The 21,110-nt window shown below is 38.4% G+C and overlaps 1 protein-coding gene and 1 long non-coding RNA gene across 4 annotated transcripts in view; one reads left to right on the top strand and one right to left on the bottom strand.

Annotated features, from left to right (window-relative positions):
* Positions 1-586: 586 nt before the first annotated feature.
* On the bottom strand, positions 587-5,870 carry LOC136252174 (uncharacterized). The gene is made up of 4 exons (XR_010699393.1): positions 5,621-5,870; positions 1,818-1,878; positions 813-869; positions 587-756 (listed from the first exon to the last, which is right to left on the bottom strand). It is a non-coding gene; the product is annotated as an uncharacterized lncRNA (long non-coding RNA).
* Positions 5,871-5,942: 72 nt separating this feature from the next.
* Positions 5,943-21,110, top strand: part of LOC136252165 (plexin-B-like) — a 57,593-nt gene continuing 42,425 nt past the window's right edge. Inside the window, exons 1-6 of one of the 3 annotated variants that reach the window (XM_066044551.1) lie at positions 5,943-6,993; positions 7,047-7,220; positions 15,973-16,095; positions 16,151-16,378; positions 16,505-16,679; positions 16,731-16,833. In XM_066044551.1, coding sequence (XP_065900623.1) covers positions 5,998-6,993; positions 7,047-7,220; positions 15,973-16,095; positions 16,151-16,378; positions 16,505-16,679; positions 16,731-16,833 — 1,799 coding nt within the window. In that variant the 5' untranslated portion in view covers positions 5,943-5,997. Of the gene's footprint in view, positions 6,994-7,046; positions 7,221-7,389; positions 7,453-15,972; positions 16,096-16,150; positions 16,379-16,504; positions 16,680-16,730; positions 16,834-21,110 lie in introns of those variants that run through there. The other 2 variants (XM_066044552.1, XM_066044553.1) reach the window with 2 other exon arrangements.

Genomic DNA, 21,110 nt, shown 5'->3' with positions numbered 1-21,110 from the left:
CGTAATTGTGCGCATCTTCAACATTATTTCAGAAATCCTTGTAAAAGAGTTATAAAGAACACTATTTGTGACCAGATTTAGGGAAAAGGGTCTTCCACACATCCAATTCCGTAAACTTGGGAGACCATAACTTAGTGTTCAAGTAACATAATTATTATCCTGAAACTTTCACCATGTATATTCAGCTATGTTGGTGCTCACTTCAGACCAAATTTCAAGTCAATAGCTCTTTCCATTCTAAAGATATGAATTGCCAAAGTTGGCAAACTGAATGTGTGTGGAAGACCCTCTTTTGCAAATCCGGTCACATCTGTACATTTGGTATGTTGCTAGTAAATTGCTTAGCTTTGTGGTGCAACAATCACATCATTCCACCTTTCCATAGTCACAACAATGCCACATACTACCACTGACTACCCATGGCCATGGAGCATAGCACTTTTATGCTGACATATGTAGAAAGGGCATCAGTGATATTAGTTGACACTTTATCATGTGGTTCCCATACTAGGTCTCCAAACAAGCCTTAGGCCTGGATCTCCAGTAAGTACGTACACTGCCTTTGGATCCTTACTGTGTACTTATAAACATAATGTACTGACTTATGACTAATGTGAGGAATAAAAACAATCACGATGTATAAACAGTTTACAATAACACAATACAGACACAACATTCACACTGTAAATGTCAAAGTAGCACTATAATTGTTCTCAGATGTATACAGCAATGTTGAATCACCGTTTTCTGTTTCTTCTATAAGTAGAAATATACGTATATATATCTGTAACTACTGAATGTATGTAGTTTACCTAGCTCAATACGTATAAGCATCTTGTCTTTGCAGTCCCATCAGAATAATTTTACGTCTAATGTAGATACAAACAGACCTTATACACTGTACATGCAAAGTAAAATGTGCATGTTGCAAAATACACAGTCCCGTTACAGTAAATTTTAAATGTTGAAAATATTAAGTCATCTAAACCTTCAATGCAAAGTACCTTTATTGTTAAATTACAGTAGTAACAAAACAATCTCAACGAAAAGTGAACTCATGTTTGCATACAAGAGCTGTAGCCACCACACATGCACCTACTACCGAAATTTACTTGGCAGCTGGATCTGAGATGTATTCACAGACATTGACATGAACGGCTCTCTCAGCAGCCATCTCCTTAACCACCTCTCTGTATGTAGTGGCCACCTTCTTAACCACTTCTCTATAGTGGCCGCCTCAAGTAGTTTCCAAACACTGCAATGGTGTACTACATGACATGTTTTCTAAAGCAAATTCTTTATCCAGTAAATGGTTCATTACAAGTTGTGATGGGTGTGTCCACCCACCATTTCTAGGTAAAATGCCTCGCAGCACACAAGGAAAGCCCCATTCAATGTTCTCAGAGATCAGCCATCCTCATTCAAGTTATCACAATGAGAATGACTAAGTGTAAGAAAGCTAACTTTTATTTGCATACGGGTGCTCGTTCATTGAACAAAGTCTCCTTTAAAGTTGAAACTTTTCAAACTTGTTCACAAGCATGATGTGACATACAATCATACTACACGCAGACATGTGGTTTTCCTATATCCAATTTCAGGAAACCAGGTTCATGCCCACAGCTGGCCTACAGCTTAACAGTGCATCGGGTTAAAGTTACTAAACAAACTTTAAAATATTTTAAAGAGGAATTAATTTTATTGCTATGTATGATAATTGCTTTGTAGAAATCAATGATCAAATTTCACAGCTTGCAGGCAAATGCCAGATGGTGACAGGGGACTGATACACATTGTTAATTTTATATATGTCATACCTGATGACTGATACCTTCATTCATTTTCCTTACTCACACCCACTGAAGTACCACAATCCACCTACATAAACCACAGCATGTTACATGCTGTAACACACTGACTAGTATATATATATATATATCTGGCTACACTGCCATTAAATAGATCACTGCATGTCAAACAGCTTACCCTAACTATGTATTAGGACCCAACTTAAACAATTATGACAAAACACCTAAAAGGACTTGCAAGTGATTACAGTTCAGTATGGATTATAAGGTAATTGCTCATGAAATCAGCACCATCATAAAGAATTAATGCTAATTGCATTCTTGAATTTTTAAATTGTGGAAAGAATATTTTAACGTTATATGAAGGATTATAATTAAGACTCCCTGGGCAGTTCTCACTTTGTTATTAGTAGTGCTGTCTTCTCTGGTGGCTGCTTACCCTCCATTTCATACTTGAAATTATTCATCATGTGACAAAGTCTCCAATAGACCACTGTCAAACCATCGGGATTGAATTACACCACTGAATTTAGCGTAAGAAAACCTTGTGATTGGTACATAGTTCTTAGCATTACACTCCAAAAATAGGCTCTCTATATACCCTGTAGCTCACTTAAACCGCATCGTACCTCCTTTGGGTAATTGTCTTTTACCAACTCGGCTTTGACAAAAAGTCAAAACTACACTTACACCTTCACAGGGATTCACATAAGGAAATATTTTATGATAATATTATGCAATGATACTTATATCCTACAGTGCATCATGTCAGCAACAAGTTATTTCCTGGCAACCAAAAAACAGTTATTGTAATGTACTCAACAAAATAAAGGCTATAGAACTATTATATATATATACCACTTTAGCGTGGGCATTCAAAGGCGCCGCTCGGGGTTTAACTCACATATTGCCCGGGCAATATCATGGAAAGCGGTTTGCCAATGACTTTAATACCCAGCCATTTCAAAGAGACGATGCGTTTTGACTCGTTATATTGAGCAACATAGAGCTTTGTGTTGTAGGACTCATTTTTGTAGTGGTTGCTAAGTTGAGTATATTTGCTAAGATAGCTAGTTGGTTGTTACTAAAGGATAATGAAGGCACAAAATAATTGTTTGGGCGATTGTGGATGCGCATTTCTACTCACCGTGTATCAACCTTTGAACAGACCACGGAACAGCAAAGCTACTACTGCTACGTTGAAATAGGTTAGTAACTTACAGTCCTAAGTACTTAACTAAATATCATAACTTACTTACTATCCCAATAACAATGACTAAGTAGCAACAATTGTGAAACAATAATATGCATTGCAAGAACTATGTAGATACCGTATGGATTATGTGTAAAGCTCAAACTGTGTGTCCTGTCATCCAGTTTGTAAGCAAAATACATTAAGCAAAATACATCACACCAAGTGAATGAGTGAGTAGCGTGACAACAGCTGATGCATGAGGATTGGGGTCACCAGTGTATCCCTCAGCTGAGCACCTTATCGTGGTTTGATTTGAAAATTATATTGGGCTTACTCCATTGCTAGGAATCCTACCTCAACACAAAAGAAGAAAGCAGCTACTACATACATAAACAACCCATAGCAGAAAATCTCAAAATGTAATGAATAATTATTCTACGGCAGAACTATTGTTATGCATATCAGACAAGCAATGGACTGGACCTAATGGGGATAATGTGCACTTTGTGGATGGTGAATATATACAATGCATAAATTGCTTTGATTACTCTAATTGCTTACTTCAAATACCCACACACACACACACACACTACAAAAAAAACAAAAAAAAAAAAACAAAGTCACCAGCAGCCAAGCAAAACACAGCAGCCAAGCAAAACACGGCTATTGCTCCCCAGCGAATTAGCACCGGGATGCCTGAGTTACTAGAATTTGGTGCAGGAAAATCCTCTTAGGGCAGCATTCGTAAGCCACACAAGGATTGCCCAAGTCTCACAGAGAGAAGTCACGGAACCCGAAGTTCCACAACGAGTCCTATACCCCTAAGCAAGACAAGGACAGTTGGGTATCAGCTTGTTTTCTGGTACCCATTAATGTTACAGCTGCTTCCCCAGTTGACACAAGGTCACCAGGTCTTCATTTTACAGCTGAGTACTCTGGAACAATATGGGTAAAGATTTTTTTTAAAAGGAAGCAACAACAACAATACCAACTTAGCATAAGTGGGAATGACCCTTCTGATTAACAGGATATGCTCTAGCCACTTGGCTATTCTGCCTCTCTCTCTAACGCACATACATACACACACACACATGCACACAGTGAACCGGCACTGGAACACCTGTGTATTACCCAGGTGTTATGAGTCAGCACCAGCAAATATTTTGGGACAGGACCAGTTACTCACAGGAGGCTGTATCATGTCTCACAGGTGAAGGTATGGACACCCAAAGTCCTATCTGGACCTTCACCCACTCTGCGATACATGGATAGATGGCATTTACATATACCTCCCTGGTTTATACCAGGTGGCCATTGATGTAACAGCTGGGTGGACACTAGACACACAGACACACTACACACCTGTACTATCTGCTTTGTCAGTACATAAGGTTCAAAGGCTAACCTGTGCCAGTAGTAGCAAATACAATGAATAACACATTATGATCTCACTTGAAATTATGTATTATACATGTAAGCATGGACGCAGTTGTGCACTCTGTAAGTATCATATTAAAGTTTAAAAATTTGGAAATGTATTTTAATGAATCATTATAGATAGGTATAGGTCTACTGTTACTCTGTGTGGACAACAATACAAGGCAAACTGAGAGGCTACATTTTTTTCTTGATGTGTGCCAGACACATGACAATGAATGCTCTGCCTACAATAGTGGTATACCAAGCAGAAAGTCACATAGCTGCATTACACAGTTACAAATGTATAGTAATGTACTTTCAAAACCATATGCATGGTGTAATCTTTGTAAAAGTGAACTCTATTAGCTAACACCTTGCATACTGAGTTTGTGTGTGTACGTGCGTGTGTGTGTGTGGTTGGTACATGTGGTCATTGGGTTGAGTCAGTTTCGTCTAACACTAGCACGCACAATATTTCTTTTCTTACGATCAAAAAGTATCTGCTATACACTCTATCGCCTATTGTACCTGCAGTACCATGAAATTGGTCTGCTGAAAGGATAAATTAATCTGCATGAATTTCTTGCCTATAGTGTGATATACAGCAACAGAGGAAGCACTAAAATAGTTCTGGAAAAGTGGCTTGTGATTTAACATTGAATGATCAAGGTGGTTTCTCACAGACGCTAGCGAACCCAACTCAGCAGTTGAAGTAACAATTCAAGAGTCAACAGTTTACTAACAGTATCATGATGTGACAGAACCACAATGACATTTTCTATACGCCTGAACATTTACGTCAATAATAATGTGGTGTTTCCATAGCAAATGTTTTAATGAAATCATGACTGCTGCATTGCATGGTGTTGCACAGGCATGGACTGCAGGCGGAGCTGCAACTGCAATTAACATGGAGTGACTGTACAAGTCACTCCTTGCATCTGTGGTTTTCATAACATGTTTGCTAGTTCATGCAAATACGGTGGGACAGGAACATCCAAGGGAACATCATGAGACCTCGTCTCGCGCGTGTGACACCTATCTATGATCGTAGATAGTAGAATATACTATCTATGCTATGATCAGGCATATTTCAGGGTATGGGGATACATACAGCCGAGGATACAGCGTAGAGTAAGATGACACACTGTCTCAGTAGGTTACAATACATAAGCATTTTGAATCACAATAAACTCACAATAAACTTCCAATCTCACTAAATTCCAATGCATCCGGAGAGACAGTCAAGGCGCTACTCCACACCATAGATAATATCTATGTCCACACCCGCATCCTTCAGAATGGCAATAATAGCAGCGCTACCCAAACATGCGACTATACACGGTGATACTATTCATGTATTAAACTTTCAGCAATCTGGTCCTTTTTATTCAGTTGTCCAGCATGTGCTTTCTTTGTGCTGGGGGTGGTAGGCAAGGGCAGTCCATCCAGCCCGGGAAAAAAAAAAAAAAAAAAAAATTCAGGTATTACCTGATATAACACGTGACTTTTCCTCAGATAACTACCTGAATATATTACGAGAATCGGGTGAGCCACGCGAGACTACAGGAGACCATGATAATGGCGGCTAACGAGGCGGCTAAAGTGATGATCTCGAAAACAACTAGCCTTTTATTCCTGTATTTATGTATCTGCAGATGTGTTGCTCACGATCCGATTCCTTGTTCAGCAAGTGGTGATCATAACGAATTCTCTATAATGACAATTACTGATAGTGGCGAGGTGATAGTAGCGCAATGGAACGTCGTTTGCAGGTTATCAGCTAACCTGTCTGTGTTGGATAATGTCACCACCAATGATACTGTGAGGGGATTATCACTGACTAACGGAGGACAGTATATTATGGTCTGTTTCACAAATAGATCTTGTAATGGATACAATTCAACTGACTTTAGCAAAAGGCTGAGTGGAGTAGTATTTAATGGGCTGGGTAACAGTCATTCTGAAGTTGGACCAGTGGCCATGTTTCCTGGAGAAAGGGAAGGCGATGTATATGTTGGAACTGCTACAGTGACATCATCACAGTACCCCATGATGTTGGGTCAGTATAGCATCACTGGTGGATCAATAGTGACTGATAGGACAAGAGATTATGATGTGTTAGCAAGCCGCCTTAGTGAACGTATTTTCCATACTGGCTTTGTCCTTGGTGACTATTCCTATTACATAGTAGGGGATGGAGGGAATGACATTAGAATTTTACGTGTTTGTAATCAGTCCATTGACCAGTCCATAGATGAAGGTTCAACAGGATCTCAGTTGTTTAGAGCATTATATGAGGTAGAGCTACTTTGTGGTGGTAGTGTGGCATTTGCTGGAGCTTCAATAGTCAGAGACTATCCATATCCTGGTAATGACACTCTTGTGTTGGCAGTACGACCATCACTCTCGGTTGTTGGTGGTACTAGTAGAGTGTGTACATACAGTATCAGTGATATTAACATTGTTATGGATAATAGTCTAACTGCTTGTGCTGCTGGTGAAGATAGAAGAGCAGTATGGGATGGAAGTACTACTTATAATATGCAGGACTTTTGTGCACTATCATCAGTAAGTTTTGTGACACACACTTATAAGAACTTATTTCAATACCTTCGATTCAGGTTTGTAATTTGTTCTTCGATCATTGGCTTGACATTGAGGCACTTGAAGGCAATGCAATATCATCTGTACCAATTGTTTATGAGCAGCTCACACAGTTCACATCATTGGTGATAGTACAAGTGGAGGGAAAACTACTGATGTTTATTGGAACTAGTAAAGGAAGATTGTTAAAGGTTTATATACAGTGTATGCATCGTAAATGTGTGGTAACATGTAGTTATCCTTTAATGCATGTAGTAGGCAATGGTGCTGTCTTAAGTTTATCAGGTCTGCTGCACTTCTTAAGCCTTGCTGCTCTTCTGTGCCCCTAGGAATGAATGCAGTGGCAAACCTGCCAATGATCTATACACTTTGTGAATGCTAACTAACTTTGCTGTTTTTGAGGAAGCAACAGCAGTAATCTGTGTAAGATCAACCTTGTCTGTTGCATGTAAAAATTTTTGCCTCAAATAAACAATGCAAGCATAATGTGACCACATATCTGTTATTACACTTGCCCTAAACTTGTGGAGTTGACCTTGTATTTATAGAGAGATAAGTAGAAGCCTATACCACTTGACTGTGATCTAGGAGAGCACTAAAGAGACTGGATGTACTTTTGACTTTGCCATTAATCCTTGATCCCATGCACCGTACATCTCCCAAGGCCAGTTGTCACCTTTTGAAATGTTTTCCATTGTAAATGTGCACCTGTGATACATCAACTTGGTTGATTAAAAGAATTTTTTTCCGTAAGTACATGTATAAACTGAAACATTGTCATTGCATGGTAGCTCCATCTTTACCAAAAGTTTCACCCATTGATGTAGAGTTTCAGAAGTAGTGACCACCTGTTGCATGGCAACATTTTAATAACCTAGTATAAGCCAAAAACTTGCAATCCCAAGAGTTGGACATACTCAGCCGCCAAATTTCCAATTGAACACCAAACACAATTTTCCTGAGATGTGTAGTTATGATTTGTTTCATCCTCAAAATTATATTATGGCAATAACACAGCATGTAGTCATAATGTGCACTGATGCTGTTTTTTATTATTCTGAAATAGTATAGTACGTAGTATTCCACTGACAATAAATTGGTCACATGATGGTGCTTGACAATAATGCTGAAATACAGATACTCTAATGTATCAGTCAGTTATTGATATCCTGTAATACAATGAGCCACTGAAAATCCCACACCAAGCTTGTTCTTGCAACTTGTAATCTAGGCAAGTGCCGGAGGAGCCACTAGATGATTGGTTAATTTCCAGCCTAGCACATTACTGTGTACCCTGATAGTTGCTATATATTTGAAGTAGTTCAACATTTGACTGGTGGTAAATCTGACATAAGGCCAATCAAATGAGTATACCACTTTTTCTGGTCATCTAAAATGTCAAGACTCTACATTAGTCAATTGCACATGTGTATACTGTATTTCACCCTCTCACCGCCACAACTGCCATACGGTGGTTTCGATATATGCATGGCCATAGCATCACATTCTAAGTGCTCTGTAACTTCAGTCAAGCGAATTAGTAGCCCCTGCGTTTATCCTGTAGTGGGCACACCCTTAAGTAAACAGGAACAGGGATAACTGGTCTCTCGCTCACTATGGCACGATAAGACAATGTAATCACTTACTTTTGGAATGTTGATAACAAGCATTGTAGACGATTCTTCAAAGTGATGGCGGCACTACTAATGAAGAGAAACAGTATTATATAGGTTGGAGTAGGGTGTTGCTACTTTTGTATACCTCGAAAAACGTGACCTTATGCCTGTATGCGCATGCACGCTTGCTCAAACCAGACTTGGAGACAATTGCTTCAACCATAAACAGGTTAGTGATGTTATTTTATTATTATAAATGGTACTAGCCTGTAAAGATGTGAAATTTCATGTTAGGTTGAATTTTGTATTTTATAAAGCTATTTAATAACTTTGTGGTTGCTCTTGTATAAACAGCAACTCGATAATCAAATTCTTTGTTCTATAGCAAGTATATAATTTTATAGGATTATATGGTATGGTGTGTAAGTTATAGCAGTTTAGAAGTGGTAGATTGGAGCCTCTACAAATTTGGCGGTGAGAGGGTCAAGGTAATGCTTATTGAAACAGATGTTGTTTATTGACTGCATCCTGGTACAGTAAGTGATAATTATTGTAAGTGTAACCTTATAGTATATGGCTTTTTGTCTTTAAAGTTTGTTTTTAGAAGCCACTCAGTTTGGTATTAATTTTTGTGATTGGTTTTATATAATATTATATGTGTGAGCATTTTGTAGGTTTAACTTTGTCATTTTTTTAAATATAAGAGAAAAGCATCAGTATATGTGACCGAGTCTGACAAAATGAGGCTTATAGCCGTAAAATACATGTGTTTGCTTAATAATGCATATCTCAATTTTTATGTAAGCTATACCAATTCTGTAAGTTTCAGTAAAATCTCCATAAATTTCTACATCAGTGATCAAAAATTTATAATATAGTTCACAGAAAAATTGTAAAAGTTCAAATGTTGAAATTGTGGTCAAAATTTGATGGGCTATAAGCCCTATTTTGTCAGACCTGGTCACATATATTGCAATTAAATACGTACACACCTGTAAGTAAGGTGAATCCCCAGACACACAGGTGTATAATTACCCCCACAAGTTGGTGAGGCAAAAAAGTGAGTACGTGCACAAGTAGAAGGAAACATTAAGTTGAATTAGGGATCAAAGGAAGTTGTGAAACAAGGGAGGTTGCCTGTATGTGATAGAACGTATATGATTGTGGCCTTAATTATTTTCTCCCAGGCAATTTGGTCAGATTTGAATCACTATGCCATCATAACAACACATGAACACAGCATATGCCCGCCATACCATCATCATGTAACATAAGATGGCTTAAGCGTCTTAACGTGCAATGCTGTTATAAGAACAATGAAAGTTATGTTCAATGCCAGTGTAGGAACACTCAAAGACAAGGTCTGTGCCACACTAATTAAATCAATGAATTTGATGTTTATACCTTGCCCCCTAAAGTTGCTTTATTGCCAGCTACTTCTTTTTGATGAGATTCAAACAAATTTATCTACCTTCAACTTGCAATTTTTAACAGTTCAAGAAAGCACCACCACCGTTAAACTGGAGCATTACACTAAATTCTGTCATTCTTTGTAGTCTGAACTACATAAAAAGATTGAGCTGGGACACATCAAATTAACCAACAAATGAAACGTCTACTGTGATGTCTTCTTTCTTGTGTGAAGAAAAAGAAAAAGAAAAGCAATGTCTGAACCTAATTTTGTATAATGTCTCTGAATCTGATTCCACAGATGGTTTAGCTAGAAAACAGCATGGCATATAGTTTTCATTTCTGTGTTAACGGATAACCTTGGAATCACTTCAGCTTGTGTAGAGAAACCTTGACCTAAAGGCCCCAAACCTTGACTATTAAAAGTTACCTTTACAATACTTCTGAAAGCTACAATACTTTGTAGTTGTACTAAATTCAGATACAAAAGTCAAGTTCATAAAGTCTTTATTACTCCTGATCTAGCACCCGCAGAGCAATTGATGAACAAAAAGCTGTGTGAGGAACTAGATGAAAAGAATCATAATGGAAATTTTACAGGATAAAACATGGACGGATTGTCCGGAGAGCCAACTCAAACTGCAAATAAGGACACTAACAAGAATTCCATAAGTATTTTATATTTATGTGTATTAAATTGTCGTTACACTTTATATCACCAAATTGCTGCAGCAATCCTTTCAAAAAGCTGTTTGTGCTAACTTTCTTTTTGCCACTAATTTATTCAGGCTGCAACACAAGCTGCTGTTAGATGTTCAGTACTGGTCACTGTAAAGTAAAGTGTAAATTATAATAATAAATTCATGGGAAGCCACAACCCTGATTGTGGTTACTTATTGGCTTCTTAAATTAACATGGGCTACCGGGTAGCTGCCATCTTACAGTCCGTTCACATTGGCACGATAGCACGGTTCAGTTTGACTCGGTTCGGTATGGCCCATTATTGCCTCTGTTCACACTACGCAGTCTCGCTCGCTAAGTCATCCGGTTTTCCATAAGCGCATAATTAAATATTTATTAATTTGCTTACTAAAGTTAGATGCAGCTCTTGCCCTTCAAGTCTCTTGTGCTGGAATTCTTTCATTTCAACAAGACAGCAATAGATAGGCGGCTGTGTAGAGCTGCAGAAATTGCGTCGCGAATCGAAGTGAGTGAAACAGTATTAAACTGGCACGACGACAAGTAGTTCATAACTGTCACTAGACTTTCTTTCGTGCTAAACCTCGCGTCGAACAGTGTTTCTGAGCCCTTCTTCATTGGATGATTTTATTATTTAGTACGCCTGGTGACGTAATTATCGTACCGTACCGTGCTGGCCTGGTTCAATCGGGTGGGCTGGCTCGGTTCGGTTGGGCCCGGTACAGACGGTGTTCACATTGCACTTTTTATCGAGCCGTACCGTTCCGAACCATGCTACTGAGCTAGTGTGAACGGGGTGTTAAGTTATAGCTTTATCGCAGTAGGAATAGAATATCTTTGTTATTGACACAAGTCCCGAAACAAATCTGAGGGTGAGTGTTAATGACTAAGATATTCTATGACTGCTGTGCTAATATCGATGACTGTTAGTATCTATGACTGCTGTGATACCGTATAGTAAAAAACTTTGGCGGTAAAAAACGTTGACGAATTTGGTGAATAGCATTCAATTTGCCAAAGTTTTTTTTGCCAGTTATTTTAGATGATCACATGAGCACATTGAGTAACTAAAGCTTGAGATGAAGGTCAGCTCGTATCACCACGCAATAAAGATCAAGCTGACTTTGGAGATCTTGATCTTCCTAGGAATGTGTCCCACAGTTGTAAGCACTCCTTGGGGTAGCATTTCCAACCGGCTTCCCGTTCGCACGTCAGCTATTTCATCGTCTCATGATGGATTTGGCCACATACTTTGATATACGTGATAACCTCTGCTACTGGAGTTTACTGAAAAAGCAAATACTGTCGCTCTTGGCATCGCAGAAGCACGCCTTTGCTACACGTCGTTAGATCAGTACCTAGCCACAAAAGTACTGTTACAACAACAAGGCTAACTACCTATACACTTACTACACTACTTAACTGATGAGTTGACACCTTGTCATTTTATCCTTACGTACCGTACAGTAAAAACTTTGGCAGTAAAAACTTTGGCAAATATTATTTCAATTGCCAAAGTTTTTTCTTCCAATTGTTTCAACACAGGGGTTTCGTCACACTTTTTTACTGCCAAAGTTTATTACTATATGGTATAACTGACTTATATTCAAGCAAAAGAATGTAGACACTTTGATGTATATGGCTTCATAATCCGCTTGTATAAAGGTTGTGCTGACACTGCAGTTTGATTGCCAGCATTGCAAATTTGGTGTTTACAGGGCTGCAGACAAACAGGAGGGGAGGGCAACTGAGGCATTTTTCCCCAGACCCTACTTTTTAAGGGACGTCCAGGGGCCTCATGGCTGCACATACAATAAAACTGAACAAACTTACAGCAGTGTAAATGCTATTACATGACATCAAGTCAGACGTAATGGCATCCTGTAAATATACATGTTTTCAGATACTTCTGAAAATCTCTATTGACAGGAAGAAACAAAATGTGATTTTCACACATATGTAGCTGTACAATCCCTTATTGGATTGGAACCAAATTTGTTACAGAAGTGCTTGCCAAGTAGGGGAGTCTACATACCAAATTTGGAGACAATTGCGTCAGCCGTTTCTGAGATACAAGTGGCCAAAGTTTCATTTTAAATTCTTCACTTTTTTCTTTATTTGCGCATTTTGCAAAATCTTTTATAAAATACAAATACATACTCCAATCAGGCTGAAATTTGGCACACTTAAAGGGGCTCATTACAGCAAATTTCAGTACTATATGTTTGGTGGGAATCCAATGAACATTCACAGAGTTATGACTGACTATTTGCATAAAATAATATCGGACTTCTGTCACACCTACAGGGTAAAATCCTTGGAGGAATGAGTTAAATTTGCTATGTAGATGGAGTAACCATCATAGAGTGCCTTTTTGTGATTTGAAAGGAATGGAGATAAAGGCCATGGAGATATGACACAAAACCCACCCTGTGTCACAATTACACGATCAAGTTTCATGAATTAAACAACTATTAGTTTTTGTGCCTACCAGGTAAACCGCTTAGAAAAGTGAGCTGAAAACCAGTACGTAGATGGAATGATCATCATAGGAAGTCCTTGCAGTAGTATAGAAGAATTGGAGTAAAAGCCACTGAGTTATAATGCGAAATCTAACTAAGTACGTACATGTATCAAGTGCACAATCAAGATACTCTTAGACTACTACCCTATTATACGTAGCATTCAGTCTGTATGCAGTTCAAACTACTTAGATAATTTAAATAGCTAGTTCACTGTGTTCGGTTATCAGTTAGTTCAATAATGATGGTTTTCATTCAATTGATGCTGTTTCTGTTGTTCTTGCAAAAAAAAAAGTGAAAGCACAGGAAAAGAAGTGATATTGATAGCTACCAGCAAAAGAGATGAACTGCATGAATGCTGCCTGGAGAGTTCAGTTACAAACAAGTCACACTGTCAAGAGTTCGACTACATATATAAGTAACCTAGTCAAGAGTTGAGCTACAAACAAATCACCCTGTAAAGAGTTCAACTGCATATAACCAGTAGAGAGTTCAACCACAAAACATTTACCCTCTAGGGAGTTCAGCTACAAATAAATCACCCTGTAGAGAGTTAAACTACTAATAAGCCTCCAGTAGAGAGACCAGCTAGAAAAAAGTCACCTGTAAAGTTCAGCTACAAACAGGTCACCCAGTAGAGAGTTCAGCTAACCCTGTAGAGAGATCAGCTAGAAATAAGTCACCAGTAGAGAGTTCAGGTCACCCAGTAGGCTACAATCAAGTCACCTTGTAGAGAGTTCAGCTAACCCTGTAGAGAGATCAGCTAGAAATAAGTCACCAGTAGAGAGTTCAGGTCACCCAGTAGGCTACAATCAAGTCACCTTGTAGAGAGTTCAGCTACAAGCTAGTAACCCGGTGGGGATAATTCAACTACAAACAAGTCACCCGGAGAGAATTAAGCAAGAAACAAGAAACCAGTAGAAATTTCAACTACAAACAAGTCACCCAGTAGAGAACTCAGCTTCACCCTGTAGAGAGTTCAGCTACAAATAAGTCACCCAGTAAAGAATTCAGCTACAAACAAGACAACCTGTATGTAGATAGTTCAGCTACAAACAAGTCACTCTGTGGAGAGTTCAGCTGCAAACAAGTTACTTTGTAGAGAGTTCTGCTCAAGGGTGTAGGAACGATTTTAAGAGTGGGGGGACCAAAGCTAGCAATAACCAGCTAACCACAAACTGATCAACACCCATGTCGACACACAGGGTCCCATTGATAGGGCTCCTGTAGCTCAGTTCATACGTGTATTTCTATAAAGGTGTTGTGAAGTGTTTTATCACTAGCTAATAACCCTACAGCTACACTGCATAGCTATATTTCTTCACTCCCTATCCTGCTAATAGTTGCTGTACTCCTCTACACCTACTGCATGTGCTCGATGCACAGATATATCACGTGAAAATCATGATCACCTGAAGGTCTTCCCTTTTGTTTAATGTATTTCACACTACAAGGACCGCAAAGTGAAACATCATATCTTGAAGGAACTGGAATGTTTGCTCTAGCAGGTGTTCCCAAACTGAATGTACATGTAGATCACATGAATACCACACTGCATTCACGGTTGGCCACTTTTATTTTTAGATCCTTGTAGACTATGTTTCCCTTTGGACTACTCGATAAATTTGCTTCACCGAAGTCTTTATCGTGTAGTTTCTGGTTTAGTTGTCAGTCAGCAACTCCTGTACACTCACACACTTCAGTGAGGCTCCCCTCTTTATAGATCTGTTACCATCCTCAATTTGAGATAAATCTTTCCCAACATAATGCCATGGATGTGGCACTTTTTCCACTATTTAAATTTCTCACTGCACGGGCTCTGGTAAAATATTTGAACAACATATATAACATGCAAGGACTAAACAGAAATAAAATTACAGGCGCTGATGCCACAAGAGACCATGCTGTAACATGGTGGCTGTATGGCTTCTCATATGAAGGTATGTATTTCTGTGTGTATATAAAACTTTGGCTGATTATTTCAACCTGGCCCCAAAAGTGGAAAACATGTTTTTGAAAATAGTGTGGGGGCCATGGCCCCCTGGTTCCAATGCCCTTAGTTTTACTACATACAAAATTACCCTGTGGAGATTGAGTTCAGCTACAAACAGGACACCCTGTAGAGAGTTCAGCTACGTACAAACAAGTCACTCAGTAGAGAGTTCTGCTACAAAAAAACATCACTCTGTGGAGAGTTCAACCATAAACGAATCACCCTGTAGAAAATTCAGCTACAAGCAAGTCACCCAGGAGAGAATTCAGCTACAGACAAGTCACCTGTAAAGAGTTCTGCTACAAAAAGTCACACTATATAGAGAGTTCAGCTACAAATTTAACAAATCACTCTGTGGAGAGTTCAGCTACAAAATAAGTAACCAGTAAAGAATTCAGCTACAAACAAGACATTCTGTAGAGAATTCAGCTAAAAACAAATCACCTGTAGATAGTTCAGCTACAAACAGGTAACCCAGCTAGTAGAGAGTTCAGCTACAAACAAGTGTACACTATTCTGGATTACAGAGGTATCAGATTAGAGAGGTTTTACTGTGTAATAATAATAATAATAATAATCACAAAATTCATTTGCTTGCATACCCTTTTCAGAGTGAATAGGACCAGAAACCGATATACCAATTGGAGTGGCCTAGATTATATTTTAATACATATGTATAATATTATGCATTCTTACTTGGCAGTATGCATTCAATGATACCAATTCAGTCAGGAAATACTTTGAAGAATATATCACTACTACTAGCATCATATCGCTACAATGGTCATTAGGTAGTGACTATGTGTATGGACTGACCAGTGAACAGGTACACAACACATAATCACAATATGGACAATCTCATACATTATTACACTATACAGGTGATTCCCATTCCAATAGAAGACTGCCAGTCATTGAGAGACTGTACTAGTTGTGCTGCTAGTAGAGACCCATTGTGTGGGTGGTGTAGTATAGAGAAGAAGTGTTCTCATAGGATTGAGTGTAGTAATAACATTGAGACTAGAAGGTGGATACAGGAGGAAGAAATGTGTATAGTAAACTTTGCCATCTCACCTAACACTCTACCTGTGGAACTAAGTGGCTATCTAGTAAGGAGTTGAGGATTTGGTATAGCTGTTAGTTAACTAAGTATAATATTATGTTAAACCCTAATTTTGGAGGTGTCTAACACCATTCTTTGTGACTATTCATTATCTTTATTTGTTGTACTGTAGTTCAACATATCAGCAGCTTTAATACCTCCTCCATTGGCTGATGAGAGTTATTATTGTGTGTTTGGAGATCTTGGATCCAGTGTAGTGGAAGGGAATTTGATCCCTGGAATGGACTTTACTAATTTGACTTGTAACTATTCCTTTACTGTAGATCAGTTCAGTGATGGAATTGTTGGTATGTAACACTAGTAATGATGACTAGTGTATTGACCACTAACATATATAGACACAATAGTGGTGGATTTCAGTTTGAGATCAGATATTGGTAACATCAACTTCATCACCATCACTGATGGGTTCTCATTCTTTAACTGCTCTACACATACTAGGTATGTATGTACACGTCAAGACCCAAGGTAGTAAGTCATGCAGCCAAGAAAGCAAAAAATGCACGCCTTAAATGATTAAGCACAAGCCACTACTGAGAGTTATAATTACATGCTGCAAGTAATGGTTTGTGATTGTCACCACAATAAATATCATGTATACTATCTTTACTTCTCAGCTCATGAGCATATGACAAGCTTTGAGCTCTTCATCAGACACAAATAATACATGTGTTGATAGTAAGGCATGGCACTCACCTAATACAATATGAGGAGACTTAGTGCAGGACAATTAATCTCTATTGCACGTGTCCCAATTCATTTTAGCTAGTTACCCTTTTTTTAAAGTCTCCCCTGAATTTGGATTGTGAAACAATGTGATTATGTTCTCTGTGTATTTCTTGTTTCTTCTGGCTGTCAACATACTAATAGGACAATTGCTTTATTTAGATAATTACAAATTTTACAAACCTTTAGTGATCATTACAATAAAAGTGCTGTGGTTGACCACCAAATCCTGTCATTGGCAAATTTTTAAAAAATGTTACGCATATTCAGATCATCACTGCATTTAACGAGATTGCTGTACATTATTATTACAAACATCGATACAATAATGAACTATTCACTAGTTTTCAAGATATAACTGTCAAATTTTTTGATGGCAAGCAGCAGTAAATATATTGTGTGGAAGTCAATTTTTTATACTTACTCCATCCAGTAATGGCAAATTTTTAAAAAAGCCATTTTAAACTTTTTGTGTGGTATGGGTAGAACTAATGTGTAAACTAAAGACCTGATAAGAAAAGTAGCTCCGCTAATCAGACAAATAGTATCTAATAGCAAATTCAGCCTGTGTGAAGGAAGAGTTTGCAAACTATGAAGGACTAAACTTGTAACTCACGCTACACGCATCCCTGTGAGTTCCTGTTTGTTGTAAAAGGTAGAGAATAAAGTACTTCATAGATTTCTGCTAGTAAGTAAGTACAAGATGCTTTATGGTGATAGCTTGCTTGTTTTAAACCCTGAAATGTCATGGTGAAGCCATACAGAAACTTGTCCCAGCTACATTAAGTACTGTACTTAATCAAGGGTCTGATCAGTAATTAATTAATTATAAGTAATCTGATTATGTACTTAATCAAGAGGAATCATCATCTGAAGTGCAAATTACCATATAGCGCAAAAGCTTAATGGGGGAAATTTTGACGAATTTGATGATTTGCATTTCAATTCGTCAAAATTTTTCCCCACGAAATTTTACATTTATTTTATTTTTCAATAAATTATTGAACCATTTCATCAAAATCTTAATTGTCAAATATTTCTGTTATATGGTAATTTATTGTTTCGCCAGCTATTCTGCCAGCAGTGATCGAGGCTGCTGAGAATGTTACATGCATTTTTAAAAAAACTTAGACAAAAAACCTAAGAAAACAAAAAACAATTTGCCTCAGCTGGACCTAACTCGCTATCAAAAATAACCCTCAGAACAACTACCACAAACCTCACTCAACTTTTAAACACTTTTAAGCAGTATTACCTAGGTCCTATCAAGCGAAGTATGGCAGTACCACATCTCCAGAATAACTTAGACAACAAATCATTGCTATAACCCTGCAATAATCGCTATACGTATTTTTGTAAAAAGCAATGCTGGTAAAAATTTAGTAAATGTCATAATAGGCCCTCAAAAATATGCTTTAACTACCCTGTAAAAAAAGTAAGCTTGATCGACTATTGTTATTTTTAACGGTGAAGAATACATTGTAGAGCAACAGTAACCTAGCACATGCGAACTATTATTTCCTGGGAAATACAAACCACAACAGCTGTGAATATATTTATTAGCTTGTTATCAATGCTTATTGCTTGTTCTCTCTTGTGTCCTGTCACTGTTTAGTAGCACTGTGTATCAGCTGGTCTGGAATTGACAGGTAAGCTGCAAACTAGTATTACAACATAACCTACAATAATATTAACTTTAGCATGGGAAGCAACAAAAACTCCAAAGGCTCCCATGCTTGTAGGGGAAATATGGCAAGAAGAAGGTTCCTACAAGAAGAATGACACAGTGGATGTTACAAGCCATGATGGTAGTAGAATTGTTAACCTGAAAAAAACTCTAGGAGCATTTGCAAGCGATTAGTCAACATGCAGCCACTTGCTAGTCATGCGCAGATAATGCTCTCTTTGGCAACCAGGCCATCATACTGGTGGGTGTGAAGGATCATCACGGGTTGTGTTCCATCTTTACTTCCCAGTGCGCTGGCTGCCCTGAGGAGTTTTAATTTACAACATCATCAAGAGTGCAGGGCATAAGTGGAGGTCACTACTGGGGGTGTAATCAGGGGCAGATGGCTACAAGGGGAGGACATGCACCACTGACAGAGTCAATGGCAGCACTTGGTGTACCTTCTTTGATGAAGAAAGCCTTTATAGCAATTGAGAAACGAATTGAAGACTGGTGGCAGACTCTGCTCAATGAATCAATGAAGCAGGCTAGTGAAGAAGAAAAAGCTATTGCTTTCTCCAAAGACAACAGCAATGATATACCTGGCATCATGGTGATTGTAGATAACATTTGGAGCAAACGTGCTTATAAGCATTCATATAATGCTGAGTCTGGTGTTGGAATCATTACTGGCAAGGAGACTAGGAACATTATGTATATGGGAGTGAGGAACTAGTACTGTGCAGTATGCCACAACGCAACTGATGGCACTGTACCTGAACATACTTTAATTTGCTTCTTAAACTGGGACCAGTCCTTGTCTGCTATGTAGCCTGACATCATCATTGAAGGATTCTGCCAGTCAGTAAACCCAATGTGCCTCCGTTACACAGAGTTTGTTGGTGACAGTGACAGCTCAGTATATCCTACCCTTGTCCTAGTAGTACCATATGGTAGCTCCATTAAGAAATTGGAATGTAAAGTATGAAGTGTTTTCGTGGAACACTGGAGCACTTTGTTCAGCATAAGCCATCCTATAAGGGTAGAGGTAAACTGGATGAACCCATGAGAAAACTATTTACCACGTCAGCTTGTAGTGCCATTATCATGAGGAATCAGGAGCCCAACAAGATGCAAGCTGTGAAGAAACTTCAGCAAGATTTGGGTAGCATTCCATTGCACTGCTTTGGCTGCCACTCCAAGTGTAGCCCTGATTTCTGAAAAACTGTACAAAAGAATAATGAACAACAACAACAGACACAACAACATCAACAAGAAGGTAACAATGGAGGTTTAGCCAGCAGCACATCACAAGATATAACTGATGACACAATTAGCAACACAGGTATCAAATATTGCAACTGTACAAGTACAACAATATCTCTTATACCCAGATACCATCACTAGCCAAGTGCAGGCATGGGTTGATGCCACAGACAGTAAGGGTCTGGATGACACCAGGGGTATTCCAAACATCCAACCGAGAACAAATGATTTGTGACATTCAACAAGCCAATAAGGCCAGTTCTATTGAGTTTGGTACAGTTATGATGATGATGAAGTTGTAGTCTGGCTTACCAAAAGGAAGAGGAGAATCACATCATCCATTATCTGTTCCACTGCTGAAATGAAGATCTATCACACCTGTAGGTCGTATGGTGCACCATTTGCTATACTCTACATTTCATGGTAACTCAGTCACCAGGTGGGGTCTGGAACAAGAACAGCATGATGTGGGTGTGTACACATCCTGATTATGTGACAGAAGCTCACCTACTCACCTACTCACCTAGCCCAACAATCAGTATTGGGACAGTTACTTGTTAAAAATAACTATATATATATTACATATTACTTGCAACAGAACTATTTGGTTACAGTTACATATTAGGCTACTCCAAATGAGACTGTAGTTTCCCGTCCTCCGCCCGCATCACATCTGGGCACCCACATTGCATGTCATTATTTTTCCAAAACCACGTCCTGTGCTACACAGTTTCTGGAAACTTCTCATGGAACCTTTTATTTAGCATTGCTAAAAAGCACAATGAAACCTAAAAATGAACGGTTCTGGTGGTTGCTAGTTTGCAAAGAAGCCATTTTCATGACCTTGAAATCCTCTCAAGATCGAGATACTCTAATAGAGCAGTCACACCTTTAATAATGAATAATGATAATAAGCCTCTCACCCACACCAAATAATGAAAACTTCAGGACAGGAAACTACAGTCTCATTTGGAGTGGCCTTACCCAAAAAAATAATGTAAATATAATAATATTACGTATTATATGTGGAAAAACGATCCAAATCGCACATTAGAAGTTT

Source organism: Dysidea avara, chromosome 4 (genome assembly GCF_963678975.1).
Source record: "Dysidea avara chromosome 4, odDysAvar1.4, whole genome shotgun sequence".
NCBI lineage: Eukaryota > Metazoa > Porifera > Demospongiae > Dictyoceratida > Dysideidae > Dysidea > Dysidea avara.
The sequence above is the reverse complement of the archived record's forward strand: the minus strand, read 5'-3'. Positions and strand labels throughout refer to the sequence as shown.